General features: G+C 37.9%; 2 protein-coding genes across 2 annotated transcripts in view; one reads left to right on the top strand and one right to left on the bottom strand.

Moving 5' to 3' along the window:
* Positions 1–9,445: 9,445 nt before the first annotated feature.
* Positions 9,446–10,474, bottom strand: LOC129103666 (E3 ubiquitin-protein ligase TRIM35-like). The gene has a single exon (XM_054614247.1). It carries the CDS (start codon positions 10,472–10,474, stop codon positions 9,446–9,448), a length of 1,029 nt encoding a protein of 342 aa, XP_054470222.1.
* A 2,911-nt stretch (positions 10,475–13,385) lies between these two features.
* The window catches only part of akap6 (A kinase (PRKA) anchor protein 6), a 158,865-nt gene continuing 151,197 nt past the window's right edge, over positions 13,386–21,053 (top strand). Inside the window, 2 exon segments of the mRNA XM_054614454.1 lie at positions 13,386–13,600; positions 14,670–14,841. Of these exon segments, the coding sequence (XP_054470429.1) occupies positions 13,386–13,600; positions 14,670–14,841 (387 nt within the window).

The following is a 21,053-nucleotide window of genomic DNA, read 5'->3' on the forward strand; positions in this document are numbered from 1 at the left end:
TTTAACCTTAAAAAATGATAAGGAGTTTGAGGTGTTTTTTTCATCTCTGAGTTTTGTCTGCAGGTGTTCCTCTCTTTGGGTATTCTGTTTGTAGCCTGAGAGGTGAAACCCAGGGCAGAAAAAGTCCCTTAAAAACTTCGTATTTCTGTAAGGTCATCATAACACTTGACCTTGATGAGGTAATCAATATTTTAGTCAACTGCTCTCTTTTCTTATCTCGATTTTGGTGACAAAAATTGAATTTGACTGTATAATATATATAATTTGATAATCCTTCATTTTCAGTGGAAATAATTACCTTGCGATTGTCTAACATGTTGAATTTAAAAATATTCTAGCAGCTTTTGATGACAAAAAACAAAAACAAAAATGTATTAATTTCATTTTAACAGTATTTTCTTTTAGCAGATAATTCTGTTTTTTACCTCCTTCTTTCCACAACATTTTTTATTTTGCATCAGTTTCACTTTAAGGCCAGAACACATGACTTAAGTGTGATTTAATTTTTTTATTTAATATCTGCTGCTCTTGTTCTCCATCTTCTGTATCAGAAACCCGATACAGAGAGAGAGAAAGATGAACAACCAGGAGGATCCTCACACACATCCTCCTCCCCTCTGGTGCATTATTCATTCTGGGGCTGGGCTGGAGGACCGCTGGGACACACACACACACACACACACACACACACACACACACACACACACACACACACACACACACACACACACACACACACACACACACACACACACACACACACACACACACACACACACACACACACACACACACACACACACACACACACACGTTGTCCCTCTGTGACTGCAGTGTGTCTCGTTTCTGCTCAGCTCACCCTGGATCCTGTCTGCAGGGTGAGACACGTGCTGTGGGTGTGGCAGGATGGACGTGGAGGATGAGGTTCACCGTGTGTCTGTTGTATCAGAGTAAAGCATCTGTTGTTTGTTAAAATACCTACAACAACCTTTTGATTTTGTAAAAGTAAGTCATGAAATACCCATCAGAGTTCATAGAACTGTCAATTTATAGTAAGAAAGTTCACTATCAAGGACCAGAACACACACAGCAGTGAGATTTTATGGTGAAATGAGAAAGTTTTGGATGTTGAGAATGGATGAGTGAATGTCTATTACAGGACTCATCTTTACGTCCCTATATAACCAAACTGCATTATCAATTACCTTTCAAAGTAAACCTATTTCCTCCCGGATTACTTTGTTTTTTGACATATCAGGAACAAATTTGTAATCATATTTTTGAAAGAAGGTTGGGATGGAGAGATGGTCAACACACGACTTTCACCCAGGAGACCCCTATGTGTGTCCTTTTGTGAAACCATAAGTCAACATGTTGATGTAAAAGTAAATCATGTTCAAACAGCTGTAAATGTATAGTAAATAGAACGGTCATATATGTTGTTTTCTGAGTCATTGGCAAATAAATTATTTTGGTGTGAAGATATCTACCTAAACAAGGAAGAATGAAAAAAGGGAGGATGCACTTTTGCAAATTCCTGCACAAAACTTTACAGCTCTTTCATTTGAAAAACAATTAATTTTTTCATATTTCTGTCGTTTATTTTCTTTCGTTTGTTGACTGTTCTCTCACTTTCTGCACCAAAACTCTGAGGCAAATTCCTTGTGTATGTAAACTTTTAGTTCTAAATGTTGATTAAATATCTGACACATTAAAAAAAGCAGCTGTAGCTTTTTTTAATCGGCTCATCTTAGTTTTAAAGAGCTGCCCAACACTGGTGATATGAATAAATATATCATATATAAACACAGTTCTAGGAGGAAGGGTTGTAAAAAATGGTTTATTTAGCGCCTGCATTCCATGTGTAGCTACTAAAGCCATCCCAGCTGACGTAATACACACTTCTTGTTATCATAATACAGATTTGCCTCATATTGAATATAAGCGTGACTCCTCTCACATTCTAGCTCCAATCCAGGGACATTTGTCGAATCAGCAACATCTCGATTAAAGTGAAAGCAAAGTTCTCATTCAGAGAAAAACAGCTGCTGTGTTACATAAAAGATCTCTCCCAGCGTGGCTTTAATCTGAGCTTTAATCTCACAAAAGACAGAAGAATCCGATCCTCGTGTTTGAAACCAGTCTGCTGGTTCAGTGACAGCCGGTGGAGATCAGTGAGGACCAGACGTCTGTAACACGGGCTTCCTCTGAAACCGAGAGATGTTTAAAGAAAAAGAACACAGATTAAAGCGATATATGTTTGAATAATAATGTCTAAACTGAGGAGGTGAGGCTGGATATCGACTGCAACACATTGAACGTAAACTTTTATTTTTTCTGGACAGCCCTGCTCCTCTTTTGGGTTTTTTTACAATGAAAAGGAAAAATCTGGAAATTCACATAAACATTTAGTCAAATTAAACAACAAAGATATTCTTGGAATGTTGACACAACATAAACACGTATATCCTTGATTAAGACAAAAAAAATTGACAATCAGAACCATCTTTATTGGTCGAGTTTGTTTACATCAACGTGATAAATTTCACTTTAAGATCATTCCGCTCCTCGCTTTACTCATTTTAAGCTAATCGCATTTCATTTAACGCCACGCTCTTATTCCTTAATGGTCCCATACGGACGCAGTTTTAATCTCTGGGTTAACATTGTGAATTCAAACTAAACTACATAATTGGATTCAGGAAAAGATCATTGTTTGAGTTCAAATAAGTGTGTTTGTTAAGTAAATGAAGTTACTTGAGTGGGTAAAGTAGTAGTTTTCTACAGTATATGCATGACGTTATAGGTTATAATTTTCAAATATAAATTTTACATGCTAAATATAAAGTATATAGTCATCTCCACATGAACATACTGTAGAAAAAAAATCCAGTATATTCATTCAGTATTTATTTCTTTGCACTATTTCTGTTGTTTTAAAGTAACATAACTTCGATACAGATGTTTAAGTTTATATATACTTATGTTTATGGAAACACCTACTTTTTTCAGTACTCACAACAGTCCCGTCTGTTCTTTACCTTTATTTGTCCAGCTTTGATCTCAGCTGTTATTTCTATTTGTTTACAGTCAGTCTGAGACTTTAGATATTAACTGTGTATGCCAACTTTCATTGGCAGCCAGTTTCTGTTTTGAAATCAGAATTAATTTTGGCACATCTGTGAGTTTAACTGCGTGCAATGATTTATGTGGAGGTCAAACACAGAGAATTATTTACTCTATTTGTGTGTGTGTGTGTGTGTGTGTGTGTGTGTGTGTGTGTGTGTGTGTGTGTGTGTGTGTGTGTGTGTGTGTGTGTGTGTGTGTGTGTGTGTGTGTGTGTGTGTGTGCACTGTGTACATGTGTGTGTGATCGTGCACTCACGTGTCCGGCCTGCGTCCCTGTCGGCGTCTCTGCAGGAAAAATGACCTATTTATGTTCTAATTAAGTCGTGAACATGAACGAACGTCGGCCCTGTTGTTTCAGTAAAGAGGGAGTCGTTGTCTTTTAAACTTAAACATCCTTCATGATTATCAATTGCCGGTCAATTAAGATTTGAGGGAAACGTTTTTTCCTACATGATTGAATTAGTTTGTTGACGTATCACGAATACGTTTTTTTAATCAAAGTCCGCGGACGTTTGTGTAGGGAGGAGGGTGGAGGATGGATTGGTCATACAAACACAGGACTTTCACCCAGGAGACCACTGTTTGTGTCAGGTCAAACCGTGATGTTTTACTCAACATAACCAGGTAGTTTTTCATTTTGGGGTTTTGTTTAAAACTACAAACGGAAACCTGGTTCCTTAGAAATTTTATTGAGAATGCAGTTTATTTATACGGGAACATAATTACTTAAACACACTGACTCTAACCTTAATACAATATCTTTGTAATGCTTTTCAAGCCCCATATTTTTGCATAATTTCTGAGAAAGTAATTGATATGCACCTTTTAATAGGACTGTGTGCTTTGGTACTAATTAAAGGAATAATGGCCACAGAGTTCATTTGGTTCACTTCCTATTAATGAACTCAATTTAAGTTTTCTAATTAGCAGGTCAGCTGAACACACAGTAAGGTAACATTTGTCTACAGTGCAAGTTTGTTTCAGCTCTGTAGAAAAATCACTTGTAAATATTGAGCTATATATTAATATCTTAGTTTTAAATTACTTAAAGTTAAAACAGTAGTTGTGGTAAATAGATGTAAAAATAGGTTCAGTAGAATAAAGAAACATGAAACTATGAGAATGTCTTCATAAACTATTTATTAAATCCTAGGTTACTCACAGGGACTTTAATACACTTTACAGAAATGATCCTGGAGCATTATAGGCTGCTGATCCTCAGAATAGGAACAGATCAATTATGATTATTGATTGAGTCATGGGATATGTGTCATAACCGCTGTCATAGTTCTCAGCTATCACGATGCTCATTAGCATCATCATTGTCTTGCCCCCCCCTTTCTCTGTGGTCATGTGACTGATGATGTCATGTGTGAGACCTCAGCCTGACTCGCCTCACAAACAGGAAGTGGTTTTCTTACATAGAGTAGAATGTTTCGTGGAATGAGAGAAGACGAACGTCTAAAAGGATTATAGTTTAAAAGGATGATGAGTAAATAACTACAGTGCCAGTCTAAAGTTTGGACACACCTTCTCATTCAATGGTTTTTCTTTATTTTTCTTTATATTTTTTTCTACATTGTAGATTAATATTGAAGACATCCAAACTATGAAGGAACACATATGGAATTATGTGGTAAACAAACAAATGCTCAACAAACCAGAATATGTTTTATATTTTAGATTCTTCAAAGTAGTTGAATGAGAAGGTGTGTCCAGACGTTTGACTGGTACTGTACATTTAAAGATCTTTCAATTTATAAATTCATAAATAATAATTGAATACATTTTATTAAAATTTGATAATGAAGAAAAAACTGTTAGTTAGAAAGTAAACAAAAACAGGATTAAATGGATAAAAGAGCAGGAAGAAAATATCAATGTTTGTCGGACTTTTGTCCTGTTAAACACTATATAGTTTGACTTTACAAATCCAACTAAAGTCATATTAATAGCCAGCAGACTTTGAGTGAATCTACCGTGTTTTTCATTGAGACTAACGATGTTTTAAGCCTGAGCAGTTTGCAGAAACATGAACATTAATGATGGCGTCTGAACAGCTGGTTTATGACTTTTATTAAAACATCAAAGATTCACTTACGAGTAGAAATGTTCAGAGCCAAACCTTCATTAAGCACCATCTTTTAAACATATTTAATCCAGTATCTGCTTCACAAAATGTTTCTGTAAACTACATAGATGCAAAAAAACCTCCTGTCAATGTGTTGCAGTGCTGTTCTCCTGTATGAGCCTGCAGCACGAGCATGTTGCTTTCATATGAATAATGAAACGACGGCGTGGGAATGTGATGAATTATTCGGGGAACTAACTCCGTCTTTCTCATCAGCAAAGACTTTTGTTCCAAACATTCAGGCAGCATTCTGTCAGTTTTCTCTGAATGATTAATCGATTACGCCGTCAACTATTATCGTGGCCTCGTTCTCGTCCCCGTCCTGGTCTGACCTGGTCTGACCTGGTCTGACAGTAACCCGGTCCAGTAACCCCGTCAGCTGGAATGACTTCTTTCTGTTCTGCTGCTCCACTGACATCGTTTCTCTGCTTCCCCGCTGCAAACGCTGATCAATACAGAGTCACTGCAACGCACTGACTGCTGCTGGGTACCGGGTCAATCAAAGGGCGTGTGTGTGTGTGTGTGTGTGTGTGTGTGTGTGTGTGTGTGTGTGTGTGTGTGTGTGTGTGTGTGTGTGTGTGTGTGTGTGTGAGTGTGAGTGTGAGTGTGAGATACTGAGAGGAAGAGATTTCACACACTGATACACAAAGTAAAACATATCCACACACAACAGTTCGTATGATATCTTATTGAAAGTTACTCATTTTTTGGTGCATTTTCCTACAAAAGTCCAGCAACACGTGATCAGTTTTGCTCATAACATGAAAATAAACTTCCATCTTCACAGGAAACAACTTCGTCAGGTTTAGGCAACAAAAATATGTAGTTCAGTTTAAGAAAATCAGAATTAGAATCCGAATCAGAAAGCGGTTTATTGCCAAGTACGTTTGCACAAACAAGGACATTGGATTGGTTATTGGTACATTATAATAAACACAGTGCATATACGACATAATTACAATTAAAAATTTAAAAGTTTACAAAAAAACAAACAAACAAACAATAAAAGAGCATGTTAAAAATAAGTCAGTTATTTAAGTGTTAATGGTATATATTCAAATACAGTATTTTCACAATTAACTTCCGTCTTCACAGGAAACAACTAAGTTATATTTTGGAAAGATTGTTAGTTATGTGGCGAATAAATCATCGTTGATGTTGAAATTGTTTATGTTGGATATCTAAGAATAACAGCACAATATGTTTTTGAAGGTCAGGCTATGAATACCTGATGAAACCAGCCTGCAAAGTAAAACCACATTTGACTGCAGCTATCACATTTCTTTGTTTGTAAATCAGAGGAAGAGAGATTAATTCACGCTGCTCTTGGGAGCGAGAATTTAACAGTTAAAGTTGTTTCTTTTTGAATCGGTAACAACCACCATTTATTTTTTTGAGAATGCAAAATCTTTGTTATTATCTGGAGAACAATGAGACCAGACTGCAAACACATACTGATTATATATAAGATTTAAATTTGATTCACTTTTATTTAAATAGTAACTATAGTGAACGTCTCCAACTTTAAATATGTAAACTTCAATTACTGAAAAAACCCCATAAACATAAAAATAAGTTTTTATTTTCATTAAAGTAAATTATGCCTTTATATACCAGTTTGATGATTAATAACTATAGTTAAATTCATGCATGTGGAGTATTATTGACATTTAAAAGTACTTATTGTTCTATGTAGTGTCTTTATGTTGTATACTTGCACATACACATTTTATTGTGGTTATTAAATTACATTAACAGATAAATTAACATGCCGGCATTGTTTGTTTCCAATACATATTTAATAAAATCTAATTTAAAGCAGCACTTTTTCTTTTACATAATTAGTGTTTTTTTGTTAGCTTTTTTTAATTCAGGAAATGAGTAATAAATATAATTTTGTCCCCGGAGCAGCTCTCTGTTGTGTTTAATCTTCTTTTGGTCTGAAGTTCAGGCTGCAGACGGCCCGATGCATATTTAATTCAGAGAAAAGAGGAGATGAATAAAACATTTTATTTGTCTGTTCGCTGCGTCGGCTGGTGCTGAGAAAGGATTCAGAGCTACAGCTGAGATGAAGGGGAGGACACACACACACACACACACACACACACACACACACACACACACACACACACACACACACACACACACACACACACACACACACACACACACACACACACACACACACACACTCCATATGTGTGTGTGTGTGTGCAGTGCCATGCTGTGTCAGCCATGTGAGAGAGACGGAGAGGAAAACAGAGTATTGACTGAAGACAGTTTGTTTTCATCCGACCTCATGTTTGAGCTTCCACATATGGAACAGTCCGGATTACTCCATCTGGTTTTAGAATATGGGATTATTATGTCTTTAAACGCCCGGGAGGATAGAAAGGTAGGATTGGTTTTCTTTCTGTGTAAATAGAGAACATTTAGCAAAGCAAGGACTTTCCTCTCAATGTCTACAGTCATGCTAACATCTCTGCTGCTGCTCATCTCAACATAAATACTGTTTTCACTCAATAATTCATTCATTCTTTTAATGAAACTCAACTTCTTGCTCAGATATTTCATAATAAAAGCCCTCCCGTGATTCGAAAGGACCTTTTCCTGGTAGGGTTTAAATGATAGCTATAATATCTCTCGAAATCAAGTCACTTAAATCTCATAACATAAAACATTTCTTTCTTTTTTGTGGAACAGAAAAGCCTTTTTGATTTGACTGGGAGCTTTTTCTTGCAATCTCTCGGTTCTAGTTCTTCCTCTTTTGGCTCTAATGTGCTGTTGTACAACACTCCAGATACAAACATCACTTGAACCATGTTCCCTGCACAGCCAGCTCTGCTCCCAGTAGACCACACCACACAAAACATCTGTGCAATATAATATTTATTCTGTCTGTATATATAATATTTAGTTATTGTGGATATTTTACTTATTTAATATTCTTTACTGTTTTTACTGCTTATTTGCTTATTTATAATACTTGTTTTTTTACTATGTTTGCACTATACTCTATGCTGCTGTAAATCCTGTAAATGCTGGGACTAATAAAGGATTATCTTATTTTATCTTATCTTATCTTTCTAAGACGAGGCCTTTTATATATGAGTTCAGCACTTTACACAAGTTTCTTGATCAAACTTAGACCCATGATGACGATGAAGATGAAACCACAGTCTGTGAATCTGATTTAAATGTACAATGCTTTATTCTTTATTTATTTTGGCATTGGATTATCAGTTTCATTATATTGTCCACCCCTCATATATAATCACAATCAGCTTTGTGCAATACAGAAAGATTTGAGTTCCCACATCACCAGAAAAAATGTACTATAGTGAACATCTCCAACTGTGAATGTAGTCTGAATCTAAAAACTTGCCACAGAAATGATTAACAGAGCAGACTGAATATATTAGTCCTTTTGAAAATAAACACTTATTATCTGATCTTCTAGTTCAGTCAGCCAAATAAACAGACTATGTAAATATCACAATATTCAGAAATTCTATTTATTCAATTCGATTTTGTCGTCTGATCGATTTGTTGATTGAATCGACAGATCTGTAAAATCTGAGGTTCTCCATAAAGAATCAAACAACAACACACTATAAATCTTATGTTTAACAGAGATGTGATCCTTCATGAACTTATCAACGAAATAAATCTTCGTGGACCAAAACAACTTTTGACTTCAGTGTGTCTTTAGTCTTAAAGAGCTGCCATGCTGGAAGAGCTCTTCCTTAATCTGCCTCTTTGTGCACTGAACCTGGATTTGAGTATTTTAAACTGTTGGATCAACGTTTCTTTTAATGCTTTTAATGCTCTTCATGCTTTGTAAGAGCTCCGGTTTTTCCTGTAAGGCCTTCAGGAGTCCCCCAGAAGTTCCCCTATGTAATCTGAAGCTGCTTCAACGATGGGCAAACCGATGCTGTGGTCCCTGTTTTTTAACGGGAAGAATCAGGACTGCGTTTCCTGGTTTGTCTCAGCTGATCGGCTGGAACCGAGCATTTCTTTCCTCTCTGGTTGACACCGGAAGAGCTTTACATTGAACACACATTACATTAGCATAACACTTTCAGACAAACAATGGATGCAGAATTTAGGAAGATGAATTCAAATTCGTTTTTTAGCAAAGGTGAACAATAAACAAGGTGTTTTTCTTGGAATCAATAGTGCAAATCTAACCGAACAAATCTGTATCGTCTTCAAAACATGTTATTTCTTTCACCTCATATTTTCCTAAGAGAGCTGCAAGTGATGCGAGAACTTCCACTCTAGACGGCATCGTAGAAACAGCGGTGCTCTTTGGCTCTTTAGGACTATTCTGCGGCGGTTCAGGATTAGTTTTTGTCGTCGGGATCATTTTCTTGACGCTTTCCAAGACGGCGAAGGGCAGGTTCCTGAGGTGTTTGGCCATGTCCATCAGATCTCCTGGGCTCGGCTGTGGATCGTTGATCTGGAGGCGATCCACTTTTTCAGCTGTTGTCTTGTAGTTCTGCAGGAACTTGAGATCCTCAGCTCTCAGCACGTCCTCGGTGGCCACGACTGTGTCCGAAAGAGCTGCTAACTCTCTGCTCAGAGCCTCCGTCTTCCTCTTCAACATCTGACTATTCTGCCTCTTTTCCGCCTGCACCTTGGCAATTCTCTCCTGCTGTTCCTTCTGGAGGAACTTCTGCAGCATCGAGAACTCGTCATTAATCTGCCTCTCTGTGTCTTGAGCCTGAATATCAATATCTTTAGCCATCTGATCGAAGTTCCCTTTAATGTCGTTGAAGAGCTCCAGTTTCTGCTGCAAGGGCTTCAGGAGAACCCGAAGTGCTTCTTTGTAGTCCATCGCGGCTTCATCGACGGGTCTGAAGCTGTGGCTGGTGTGTGAACTCGAGTGCAGGCAGATGTGACAAACCGGCTGCTGGTGGTCCAGACAGAAGAGTTTGAGATCCTCCGAGTGGAGACCACAAAGAGCCGCAGACTTTCTCGATTCTCTCTGCTCTAAAAAAGCTTCACTCAGGTTCTTCAGTGCCAAGTTTCGCGGCGGATGGAACAATAAAGATTTTGTCTTACAGACTGGGCACTCGTGAGCGAATCTCTCCAACCACCATCGCTGCCAGCAGTCTTTACAGAAACTGTGGCCGCATAACAGGAGGACGGGGTCTTTAAAGACGCCGTGGCAGATGGGACAACGCAGATCCTCCCTTGACCGAGAAGACATGTTCTCTCTGGGATTGAAGCTGCAAACAGCAGATCATTCAGTCCGTCAAGCTTCCACTCCCTCCTCTAGAAAATGTCCTTAAAGTCCTAAATGCATGGAGGAGTTGTAGAATCCCAGGATTCCCAGTGTCTCCACTGCTCCTTTCTGTAGCTGTTCTTTCTTTGTGGGCTCTGTTTGTTTGGGCATCCTTTTAAAATGAAAAACATTTCCTTGTTTGTCTCATGCGATTCTGGTAAAACATCATTGCCGAGCCGTAAATGCTGAACCTTGAGCTGTTATAGGGCACAATACAGGGACCTTATCACGGAATTTACCATTGTGTTGTTGCTCTGATGGTCAATTATACCATCTTATCTGTTGTAACGAGACCATAATGAACCAAAAGGCTAATTACATGAAGATAATCTTTCTGATGAGTCGCATAAACTGAGTGGGAAAAGTTCACCGTCAGCATTCTGTACGAGCAATAAAATTCACATTTGCACGTAAGCAGCTGTAGCAGCCAATTTACTGTTTCACGTCCCTGTCCCATGAAGTATTTGGTCATTTTGGATGGATTTATATGCATTTTAAGTATCATCAGCTAACAATACTGAGGGAAGTTTAAAGTCCTACTTTGTTGAACTTACGTTAGATAGTTTAAGAAAGAAAAAGCACCAACATCGATGAAGCAGAACCTCAGATATCTTTTTTTATTCCATGTAATCTTCTATATGTAGCACATTAAAGACCCAAAACAGTCGGATCTTTGATTGTGTTATGCTAGTAGCGGCTAACGTAGCCTCTCAAGCATGTAGCCCAATCTTCAGGGGTAACTTGAGTACCAGCACACTTTCTTTATTTTCATTTTCTTCTCAATCATTTCCAATAAGCTTCAAAGTGAAGCAATATTTTCTGAACGAGGCGTGTTCAGAGTTTTAGAAGTAGCGTGATTGTTTATGAGGTCAAAGTAAAGATGTTAATTTGCACAAACTGAGACAAAGTTTAATTTAAAGTCGAGAAGTTTCAACTCCAGCGCAAATATTTGCTCTTCTTCCTGAAACCTCACGCCTTTATTAAATGAATGAACAAAGAAGAAGAAAAACAGAGAGTTTATCTGAAGGAAAACAAAAAGTTTGACTTTAGTCTGAGCTGTATGTTACTAACTAGCAAATCCATTAAATGTTAGTTTTTACACAGATTTAAACACAACTTCTATTTGGGAAGTGTTTATTTAAATCAGTTTAAAGGGGACGTATCATGCTCATTTTCAGGTTCTTACTTCTAGAACATGTTTTCATGTTTTCAATCAAAAGACACTTCATTCTTTATCATAATGATAATGAAAATATACTTTCATCTGAAACGCTCCGTTTTGGCGCCTGTTCTTCTGTGATTTGCTTGCAATAAAAATACGGTGCACCTTTGCAAAGGTAGTTCTCAAGCCGTTGGTGGTATATTCTAAGAAATTGTTTTTATTTTTATAATCATAATTATTTGTATTATTATTATTATTATTTATAATATTATTAATTTGTGTATTTTTTCTATTTAATTGTTATTATTTATATTATTATTTATAGTATTATTATCATTATTCATATTTATTTAATTATTTATTTTTTGTTATTATCTGTGAGATTATAGACAAGGTTGTGACCGGATGGAGATTCTTTGTAGAGGATGATAGAAGAAGAGCAGCCGAGAGGAAGGACGTTAATAATAATGAGAATAAACTGCTGAGGAGGAGAGAGAAGCTTCTCTCTCTTTATTCATTTATTCAGTTTAATAATTATACGTCTTAATCTGTTGACGCTCACAGCTCAACTCAACCTACTTTCTGTTTCTCCTTTCTGTCTATGTGACTCTTTTCTTATCTCTGTCACACTGAACAGATTCAGATACAGTTTCCTGCTGTATGTAAAGGTCATACCAACCTCTGTAATTGGCTCATAACTCACTGCTGCTGACGTCTTATTGGCCGAGAGGCTTCGTGAAGTGGAAATATTTAAAAAAGACTGAACTGTGTGATGTCACATGTTTATAGATGTAACTACAGCTGGGAAATGTTTTGGTTCTGGTTCAAGTCTCCTAAATTACTGAGATTATTCTGTAAATTGTTAACGTTGAACTCAGCTGTTTCTTTTTATCTTTAGTCACAAAGGTTGAAAGCTAAACCTAAAAGGATCCAAAACGAGATTTCACTCTGAATTCAAATTCAATAAAATGCTTTTGAATCCTTAATTATAACCAATTTGCTACAGCTAATATACAGTTTACAGTCAGGAGAGTGTTGGGGATTAACGTAGTGGTGTGAATGGATTGAAGAGAGGAGAGAAATGACTATAAATACATATATTACATTCATTTTTAATCCTCAAATGTCTTTAATTTTGCACAGTCCAAATAACTTTATCAGATATTTTTTGCTTTTTCAATGTGACTTTCTTTGCCTGCTACTTTCCAACCTTCTATATTAATCATTTGTTCATTTGTTTTTTCCTCATTCTTCTGACTTTGGTCAGTTTATCTTACCTTCCTTTCCTTCTCAATAATTCGTTTTTTCTTGTGTTAAATCCTCTCATCCATCCTTCCCTCTTTATTTCCTCCCTTCTTTCCTCGCTATGTTTTTTTTGGTCGTTTTCTTTTTTCAATCCCTGAATGTATTATTCCCTCTATTCCTTTCCTTCCTCCCTCTGTCCTTCTCCTCTAGTGATGTATTCCTTTCCTTTCCTCACTACCTTCCCCTTCATGTTCTTGTCTTCGTTCCTAACTTGTTCGTTATCTAAATCTCTGTATTTAACTGACCTCTTCATATTTTTCTCTCTCTCTCTCCAGTTAACTCCAGTGAGGCTCGTCCACCCACATTAGGAATCCCCTCTCCCTCTCTCTCTCTCTCTCTCTCTCTCTCTCTCTCTCTCTCTCTGACATCATGAGCTTCTCATCTCTCTCCCCCGTGGCCCCGGAGCCTCCCTCCCCGATGGTCACCTCCGTCACCCCGACCCTGGACCCGGACGCCTCCACCTGCCCCGCCCCTCTGGACCCGGAGCATCAGCACCAGGACGGGGCCTCGTCTCCTGGTCAGGGCCCCAGCCGGGGCAGCCTCACTGGGGGAGGAGCTCACCTGGGGAGAGACAACTCCCACAGGTAACAAACCATCCATGATGATGATGATGATGATGATGATGATGATGATGATGACGACGTCTATATTTAATCTTTAATCTGTTTTCTTATGTGTAACATAGTCTAAACATACACGGTAACACATTTCACTTTTAATTACAGTAAACTACTGCAGCTACAGTTTCCAGCATTTAACTATTATATTAGTTATTCTACAGTGTTCCTACTGTAATCTACAACAGTTTGATAAAGTACTGCAGAATGTGATATTTAAAGTATAACACTGCCAGAAGCCAATGATTTTAAAATGTGACATTTTCAAAAATAAAAACCCTGAAAATTGCTTGGACTCGGACAAGAGATGGCCTTACAATATTACGCTTTTATTTAAACATTCTGTAAGTTTCCTGTTATTTCTACAGCAATTTCTTAAAGTTTAGAAAATCTGAGGAGTCATGATGAATTAGAAGATATGAATATGACGATAAAAACAGATTTCTGCTGTTCAAGTAATGTTTTTTTTGTCCTTAACTTCTTATTATGAAGTGCTGGACAGTTTTACCTCTTCGACCTCACAGTAATTCAGATTAAACAGTCTGAGAAACCTGTGACAATGGGGTCGTGAATACACATTTTTAAAACTGAAAAAGCATTTCAAGTTCTTGTCTAACACACGGTTTAGATCAAAGTGTTTGTTTAGTTCTTTTGTGTCTATGAAAGTGGTGAGAATTCTCCACTTTTTCCGCTTATATATCCACTTAAAGCTTCATTAACGGATTTATTTGACCAATACAAGCTGGCAGACACACAGAACTGAGATATTATCACGTTTTTGCAAAGTTAGCTATATTTATACATCCAGCAAAGACAGGGATCATCCAATTAGAGTGGTGTTTTTGTCCACTAGCTCTGGTTTTGGTCTCCACCAGCTCCTGGGGAAAATATCCGTCTGTTTATCTGCTAAATGCTCCACTTTGTGCACCATCACGTCTCTAACTGTGTCTGTTTGCTGCTGAGCAGGTAGAGGACAGCGGTACAGTGTCAGTAGAGTCGAGGATAACTGTAGTCGGGTTTGTTTTTTACGTCTCAGGTCAAAGAAACCTCCGCCCCTCCACACCGGAGCCGACTGGAAGGTCGTCCTCCACCTGCCGGAGATCGAGACGTGGCTGAGAGTGACCAGCGACAGAGTGACGCAGCTCTCTCACTCCGTGGGACAAGACGGAGACAACAGACATGTGGACGTCCACCTGGTGCAGCTCAAGGTAGACAAGGACACCGTTTTACACATTTAATGCAAAATAGCAAAGAGTTGGACGAGATCTGGTTGGTTGAGAGTCCTATTTGTGTACACCAAGGCACTGTTGTTAGAAACCAAGTCTATCAGTTAACTCTCTGTGATGCAAGAGAGTGCGGCTGTGGCACATGAGGTAGAGCGCTTGACCCGCAACCACAAGGTCGGTGGTTCGAACCCCCCCTCTACAGGCAACATGCCGAGGTGTCCTTGAGCGAGACACCTAACCCCAAAATTGCTCCCCGGGCGCTTCATTGCAGCCCACTGCTCCTCCGGGATGGGTCAGATGCAGAGAACCGAATTTCCCCATTGTGGGACTAATAAAGGCTTAATTATTATTATTATTATTATTATTATTATTATTATTATTATTATTATTAAAGTGCCGAGGGACGAACTTGAGAGCAATCCAGATACCAGAATAAAATGTTTGCATCGTCGGTTTCTGCAAACCACGGATACGTTGACTCTCAACTTTCCTGAACCAAACATAGTGTATATGTGTTTAAATTGCTCCTGTCGCTTTTTCAAAATTGCATTCTCAATTATGTTTAAGTTTTGGCAACAAAGCTTCTTGGTTCATTCGTAGCTATTACAACGAAAAATAACGCTTTGTAATTTGTAGATATCCCACGAAATCAATTCATACGTAATCCACATAATCTTAAATGAGAAAGTATAAAAGGTGGAAGAGGGAAACAAACACCAGACTTTCACCCAGGAGACCTCTGTTCCTTCTGTGAAACGAGAAATCAATGTTGATTTATTTGTCACGTGACTTTCGTAGTTATTTGAACCTAAACAAGGATCTTTTCCTTGTTGTTTCCTGTGAAGACGGAGGTTTATTTTGAAAAGACTTCATGCATGTTACGAGCAGACACGTATTTCTGGACTTTTGTAGGAAAACTCATTAATGAGGAGAAACTTTTGGTTAAATATCATGTGAACCATTGGATGAGGTCATGTTGAGTGAAAGATAAGGTTTTGGGTTAAAAATAAGTACATTTCTTTTGGTTTCACTTGGGACATGAACAGCGTTTTCCTGGGTGAGAGTCCTGTGTTTGCCCCATGCATCCACCCAGACCTCCGTAGATTTACGTGGACTTCCATTAAAACAAAAACAAATCCAATCCGGGAGAAAATACGTTTCACTGGAAACATATTAGACGATGCAGAATTGGGGAATTTTACTTTTAGGAGACAAGGTTGCTTAAAGACAGAAAGTTCTCCATTTTCCATGAAGAACTAGTTTGTCTTCTAATCTCCTGGCTTTAGATTTTTGTTGAAGCGTTAGAAACAGCTTCTGATTGTCCTCTATGTCTACCTGTTGTCTTAATAGTTAAGTGATTTTACTGACTGATTCCTGGACACTTTGTTGTTGACATCTTTGAACTGGGTCCTTCTTAAAGAAACACAAAAGCTTGCAGAGCTTGTGACTGAACAAAAGAGAGCAAACGCATCAAACACAGCTGAGATTAAAGAGTCTGTTTTAAGTAAAAAAACACAAATATTGTCCAGATTTGGATCTTTCTAAATCTCCAATCACGTGAAAAAAGTGCAACCTTCTTTAAGATAAAATAAGATAAGATAAGATAAGATAAGATAATCCTTCATTAGTCCCACAGTGGGGACATTTGCAGGATTACAGCAGCAGAGAGGACGGTGCAAACAAGAGAACACCATCAAAACAAGTATTATAAATAAGTAAATATGTAATCACACAGTAAAGAATAATAAATAAGTAAAAAAACTTAAATAATCCACAATAACTAAAATATTATAAAAACATTGTATTGGAATCCAAAGAGAACTTTAACTTATTGAATTAACTTTATACAAATAAAGGACATTAACATTCTCCACTCAGTCAGTAGAACTGTTGCTAACACACAATAACATGTATCGATGTCTCTCAAACATTAGTTTATCCCACTGTATGACCTCAGGGCTGCAAATTACCCACAATGCCCTTCCTCTCTCCGTGGCCGTGGTGTTATGTAACGTCACGCTGTTGACCGTTTTTTATTTATGTAACTCCAGTCAGCAGTCTGATTCTCCTCCTCCTCCTCCTCCTCCTCCTCCTTCCTCAGTGTGATCAGTCTGCTTCATGCACAGAGAAGTTCCTCTTCATGTTTTCTTTCACTGAGCATCTTTTCTTAACCTCTTAAAGGAGAAGCACAAATAAAGAAAAGTATTGTTGATGTCCTCCAGCACTCGTTTTGACAAGTTTCTGTGTTCACAAGATAAATACAGATGTTGAATTCTGATACAGATGATTATTATCTTATTTATGCTGCAGAAAGTAATTCATTTATATACATTACCTTCTTTGCACAAGAATATGAATCTCTCAAACTCTTAAATGCATTTTTCTACTTGTATATTTAGATTATAATCTTTTTAATTTAAATATTTATGTGGACTTTTTACATATTCAAATTAAGATAATTATTAACACAATATGCCATGTTTTTAAATGGCTACATCATTCAATAATCATTAATAATAGCATTAATTATATTCACATTATTAGTGACCATTGTTCAGCTCACTGACGATCAATTAGAAATTAATAATGCTGCATTCAAGTGCTGCTGGAAAAGTCTGACATCTGGAGCTTCTTGAGCAGTGATGTGTTCGGGTGCTGTCGTTAAAGTGATAATCAAACATGAACCACTAGAGAAGCTGCAGACTGGTTGATTCATAAAGAGGCTTTTATTCTGTTCAGACGGCGTGGAGGATCTTTGATTGATGAATGACTATTTTTAACGTCGGTGACTCAGATGTTTCCTCTTCATCACACTGCTGCTCCTCTCCTCTCCTCTCCTTTCCCTTCTCTCTTGTTTCCTTTCCTTCCTCTCCTTTTGCCTTCCTCCTCCTCTCCTCTCCTGTTTCCTTTCCTTTCCTCTCCTTTCCTTCCTCTCCTTCCTTTCCTTTCCTTTCATCTTCTTGTTTCCTCTCCCTCTCTTTCCTTTCCTTTCTTTCTCCTGTCTTGCTTCCTTTCATTTCCTCTCTTGATTCCTTTCCTCTTCTCTCATTTCCTTTCCTTACATCTCTCTTGTTTCATTTCCTCTCCTCTCTTGTGTCCTTTCCTTTCTTCTCCTCTTCTCTCTTGTTTACTTTCTTTGCATCTTCTGGTCTTTCCTCTCCTCTTCTTTCCTTCTTTTGTATTCCTCCTCTTCTTTCTCCTTCTCTCTTGTGTCCTTTCCTTTCCTCTCCTCTTCTCTCTTGATTGCTTTCTTTTCATCTTCTTGCCAATCTGTCTTGTTTCTTCCCTCCTTTCCTTTTTCCTCCTCTTCTTTCTTGTTTCATTTCTTTTCTCTGCTTCTCTTTTGTTCCCTATCTCCTCTCCTAACCACTTCTCTCCTCCTTTCCTCCTCTCCTTTTTCTTTCCTCTTTTCCCAGTCTGTCTTGTTTCCTTCTCTTGTTTCTTCTCCTCTCCTCTCCTCACCTCTCTGGTATCCTCTGCCCTCTCCTCTTTTCTCTCCTTTCAAGTAGACTTCTTCTTTGTCCTTGTTCGTGTTTATAGCTCTCCTCTCCTCTTTTCCGCTTCTTTCCTTTCCTTTCCTCTCCTCCTCTCCTCTTAATTTCACTTCCTCTCTCTTGCTTCCTTTGCTCTTCTTTCCTCTCCTTGTTTAATTGTTCTTCTTGCATCTCTTGTTTCCATTTCTCTTACCTGTTTTACTCTCCTTTCTTGTTTCCTCTTATCCTCTCCTCTCTCCTCTTTCCTCTCCTCTCCTCTCCTCTTTCCTCTCCTCTCCTCTTTCCTCTCCTCTCATCTCCTCTCTTTCCTCTCTGTTTAAATAAAACATGGCAGCAGTCGTCTTGTGTCCAGTAACATCTCCAGACTTTCAGACCTCTCAGATGTGAAAGTGAGGAGAACGTAGACTCTGTTTTCTGTTCCTGTCTGTAGAGTCACTGAGTCACTGTCTGCTGTAAACAGACTTTCATGCAGGTTTTGTCCATTTTTAGACTCTTTTTCTGCTGCACAGAATCTTTCCAGGAGCTCAGAAAGCTTCACAGAACAAACCAGAAACCAGAAACCTTTCTGTGTTCCACCTAATCATTTATTAGTATTCTGGCTACAATAATATCAACAATCTTTTACTAGTTTTCTGGTCATTGAAGCCGTGGCATCTTTCTTACATTTAATTGTTTGTCATTTTTGGAACATTAATTAATTACACAAAAAAATGATTTATTTGTACTTTACTCATTAACATAAATATATTATCGAGCTCTTGACCCTTTAATCTTAAGTCTTTGTGTCAAACGGTCCCTTTGAAGAGCCGAGAATTCATTGAAAGATTTAATTTTCTGTATTTGGTCCTCACAAAGACAGAAGTTAAGAAACACGTTTGTTTTCAGATTACACAACTTTGTTTCTTAATGTGTGTGTGTGTGTGTGTGTGTGTGTGTGTGTGTGTGTGTGTGTGTGTGTGTGTGTGTGTGTGTGTGTGTGTGTGTGTGTGTGCTGTGTGTGTGTTTGTGTGTGTGTGTGTGTGTGTTTGTGTGTGTGTGTGTAGTAATGGGATGTGCTGCATCACAGCCTGGTTCTTGGAAGTGACAGATCTGTGTGTGTGTGTGTGTGTGTGTGTGTGTGTGTGAGAGAGAGACAACTATGTCATTGTAGTGTGACTGATGTCATTCTGACGGTGTGTCTCTCTCTCTTTGTGATCCATTTATCAGATACTGATGCTTCTGTTCAAATCTGCACCAGAGTCTGAACCAAACTCCACTTTGTTTTTACTGGATTTAACAAAAAATACACTCAGATTTCTCTTTTGAATAGTTTCTTAAGACTATAAAAAATACAGAGTCATGGTCTGTTCATCACTGCTGCAGGGTGAGAAGTTAAACCACTGGAGGTCAGCAAAAACAAGACTTTGAGTTACTCTTTCAGGAGAAGTTTACCTGGTTGCGCCCTCCGGTGGTGGAAACATGCACCTCAGTATATGATGCTACTTCCACTATAACATATTAACATTGTAGGAAAGCTAAAAGTATCAACAACACCTTATGTGAGCAAATGTGAATTTACTTTGACTCCTGCAATAAAGTATAAAACAGAAAGTGAAAGAAAGTGGAGAAAAAAGTAATAAATACTAATATTTCTTTTTCTTATTCTTAATCCTACAAATCTTATTTGTATAACTTAATTTTCTTCAGTATTTTTGTGTTTTTTTATATTTAAAAAATTCAGTCAATATGAATTTGAATAGATGAATAAAAAACAATAACACAGTTCCATAATCTTACTTCTTTAAGGCTGAATTTGTAGTTTAAAAAAGCACAAACTCTAACTTTGAAAGCTGCTTCTTTTTAATGGAGACATTTAAATGATGTGTCCAACCACCAGTCTTTATTGCCAGTGTTGTCATGACAACGATCACATCCTTTTTTCCGTCATGTTTTGAGGTTTGGCAGCTTGTCAGAGACATAAAAAGAGGACAATAAAACGCAGACAAAAACAGGACGGACGGGAGCTGGATGGAAACGTGTGAGGAGACGCTTTTAGTCGGTCCACAGCTGGAAGGCAGAGACACAAACAGATGTGACTCTCTGGTTCTGTTCACACCGCATGTTTCCCGACACCTCTGTCACTCTGTGTTTGTGTCACATCAGAGAGGAAGGAAACACTCACACAGCTCAGTCAGGATCCATCAGCCTGGGAATCAGACGGAAAGTCAAAACAACTGTTATTCCAGTCTGTTTCTATGAGAGAAAAGATGAATTAAGAGACTTTTAACATGTAAACACAACTGATACATGTTGTCCTGCCATAGATAGGTTTGCCTTTCATTTTTGGATCCCTTTCCTTCTGTTGTGAGTTTTATTTTCCACATTTGCATTTTGCAAAAAAGAAAAATCTTTAGCTTGAAGCCTTTAAAACAAGACTTTTTGACACATTCACATTTTACATTCTATTGCCATTAATTTAGAACTTCTTATCATTTCATCTGTTTATCATTCAGCATCTGTTTTAGTTTCATAAATATTTGTGAGGAAGGTGCTGATAAACATCTTCTTCATCATCCTCACTGAAGGCCAGAGGACTCATTCTCTGGCTGACGGCTCCATCAGGTGGTGAAACATCTGTATTACAGAACACTTTCACTGTCCTATTGAGTGTGTTTGCAGCAGACATGTAGACACATCCCAGTGCAAAACTCTTTTAATGCC

Source organism: Anoplopoma fimbria, chromosome 15 (genome assembly GCF_027596085.1).
Source record: "Anoplopoma fimbria isolate UVic2021 breed Golden Eagle Sablefish chromosome 15, Afim_UVic_2022, whole genome shotgun sequence".
Lineage (NCBI taxonomy): Eukaryota > Metazoa > Chordata > Actinopteri > Perciformes > Anoplopomatidae > Anoplopoma > Anoplopoma fimbria.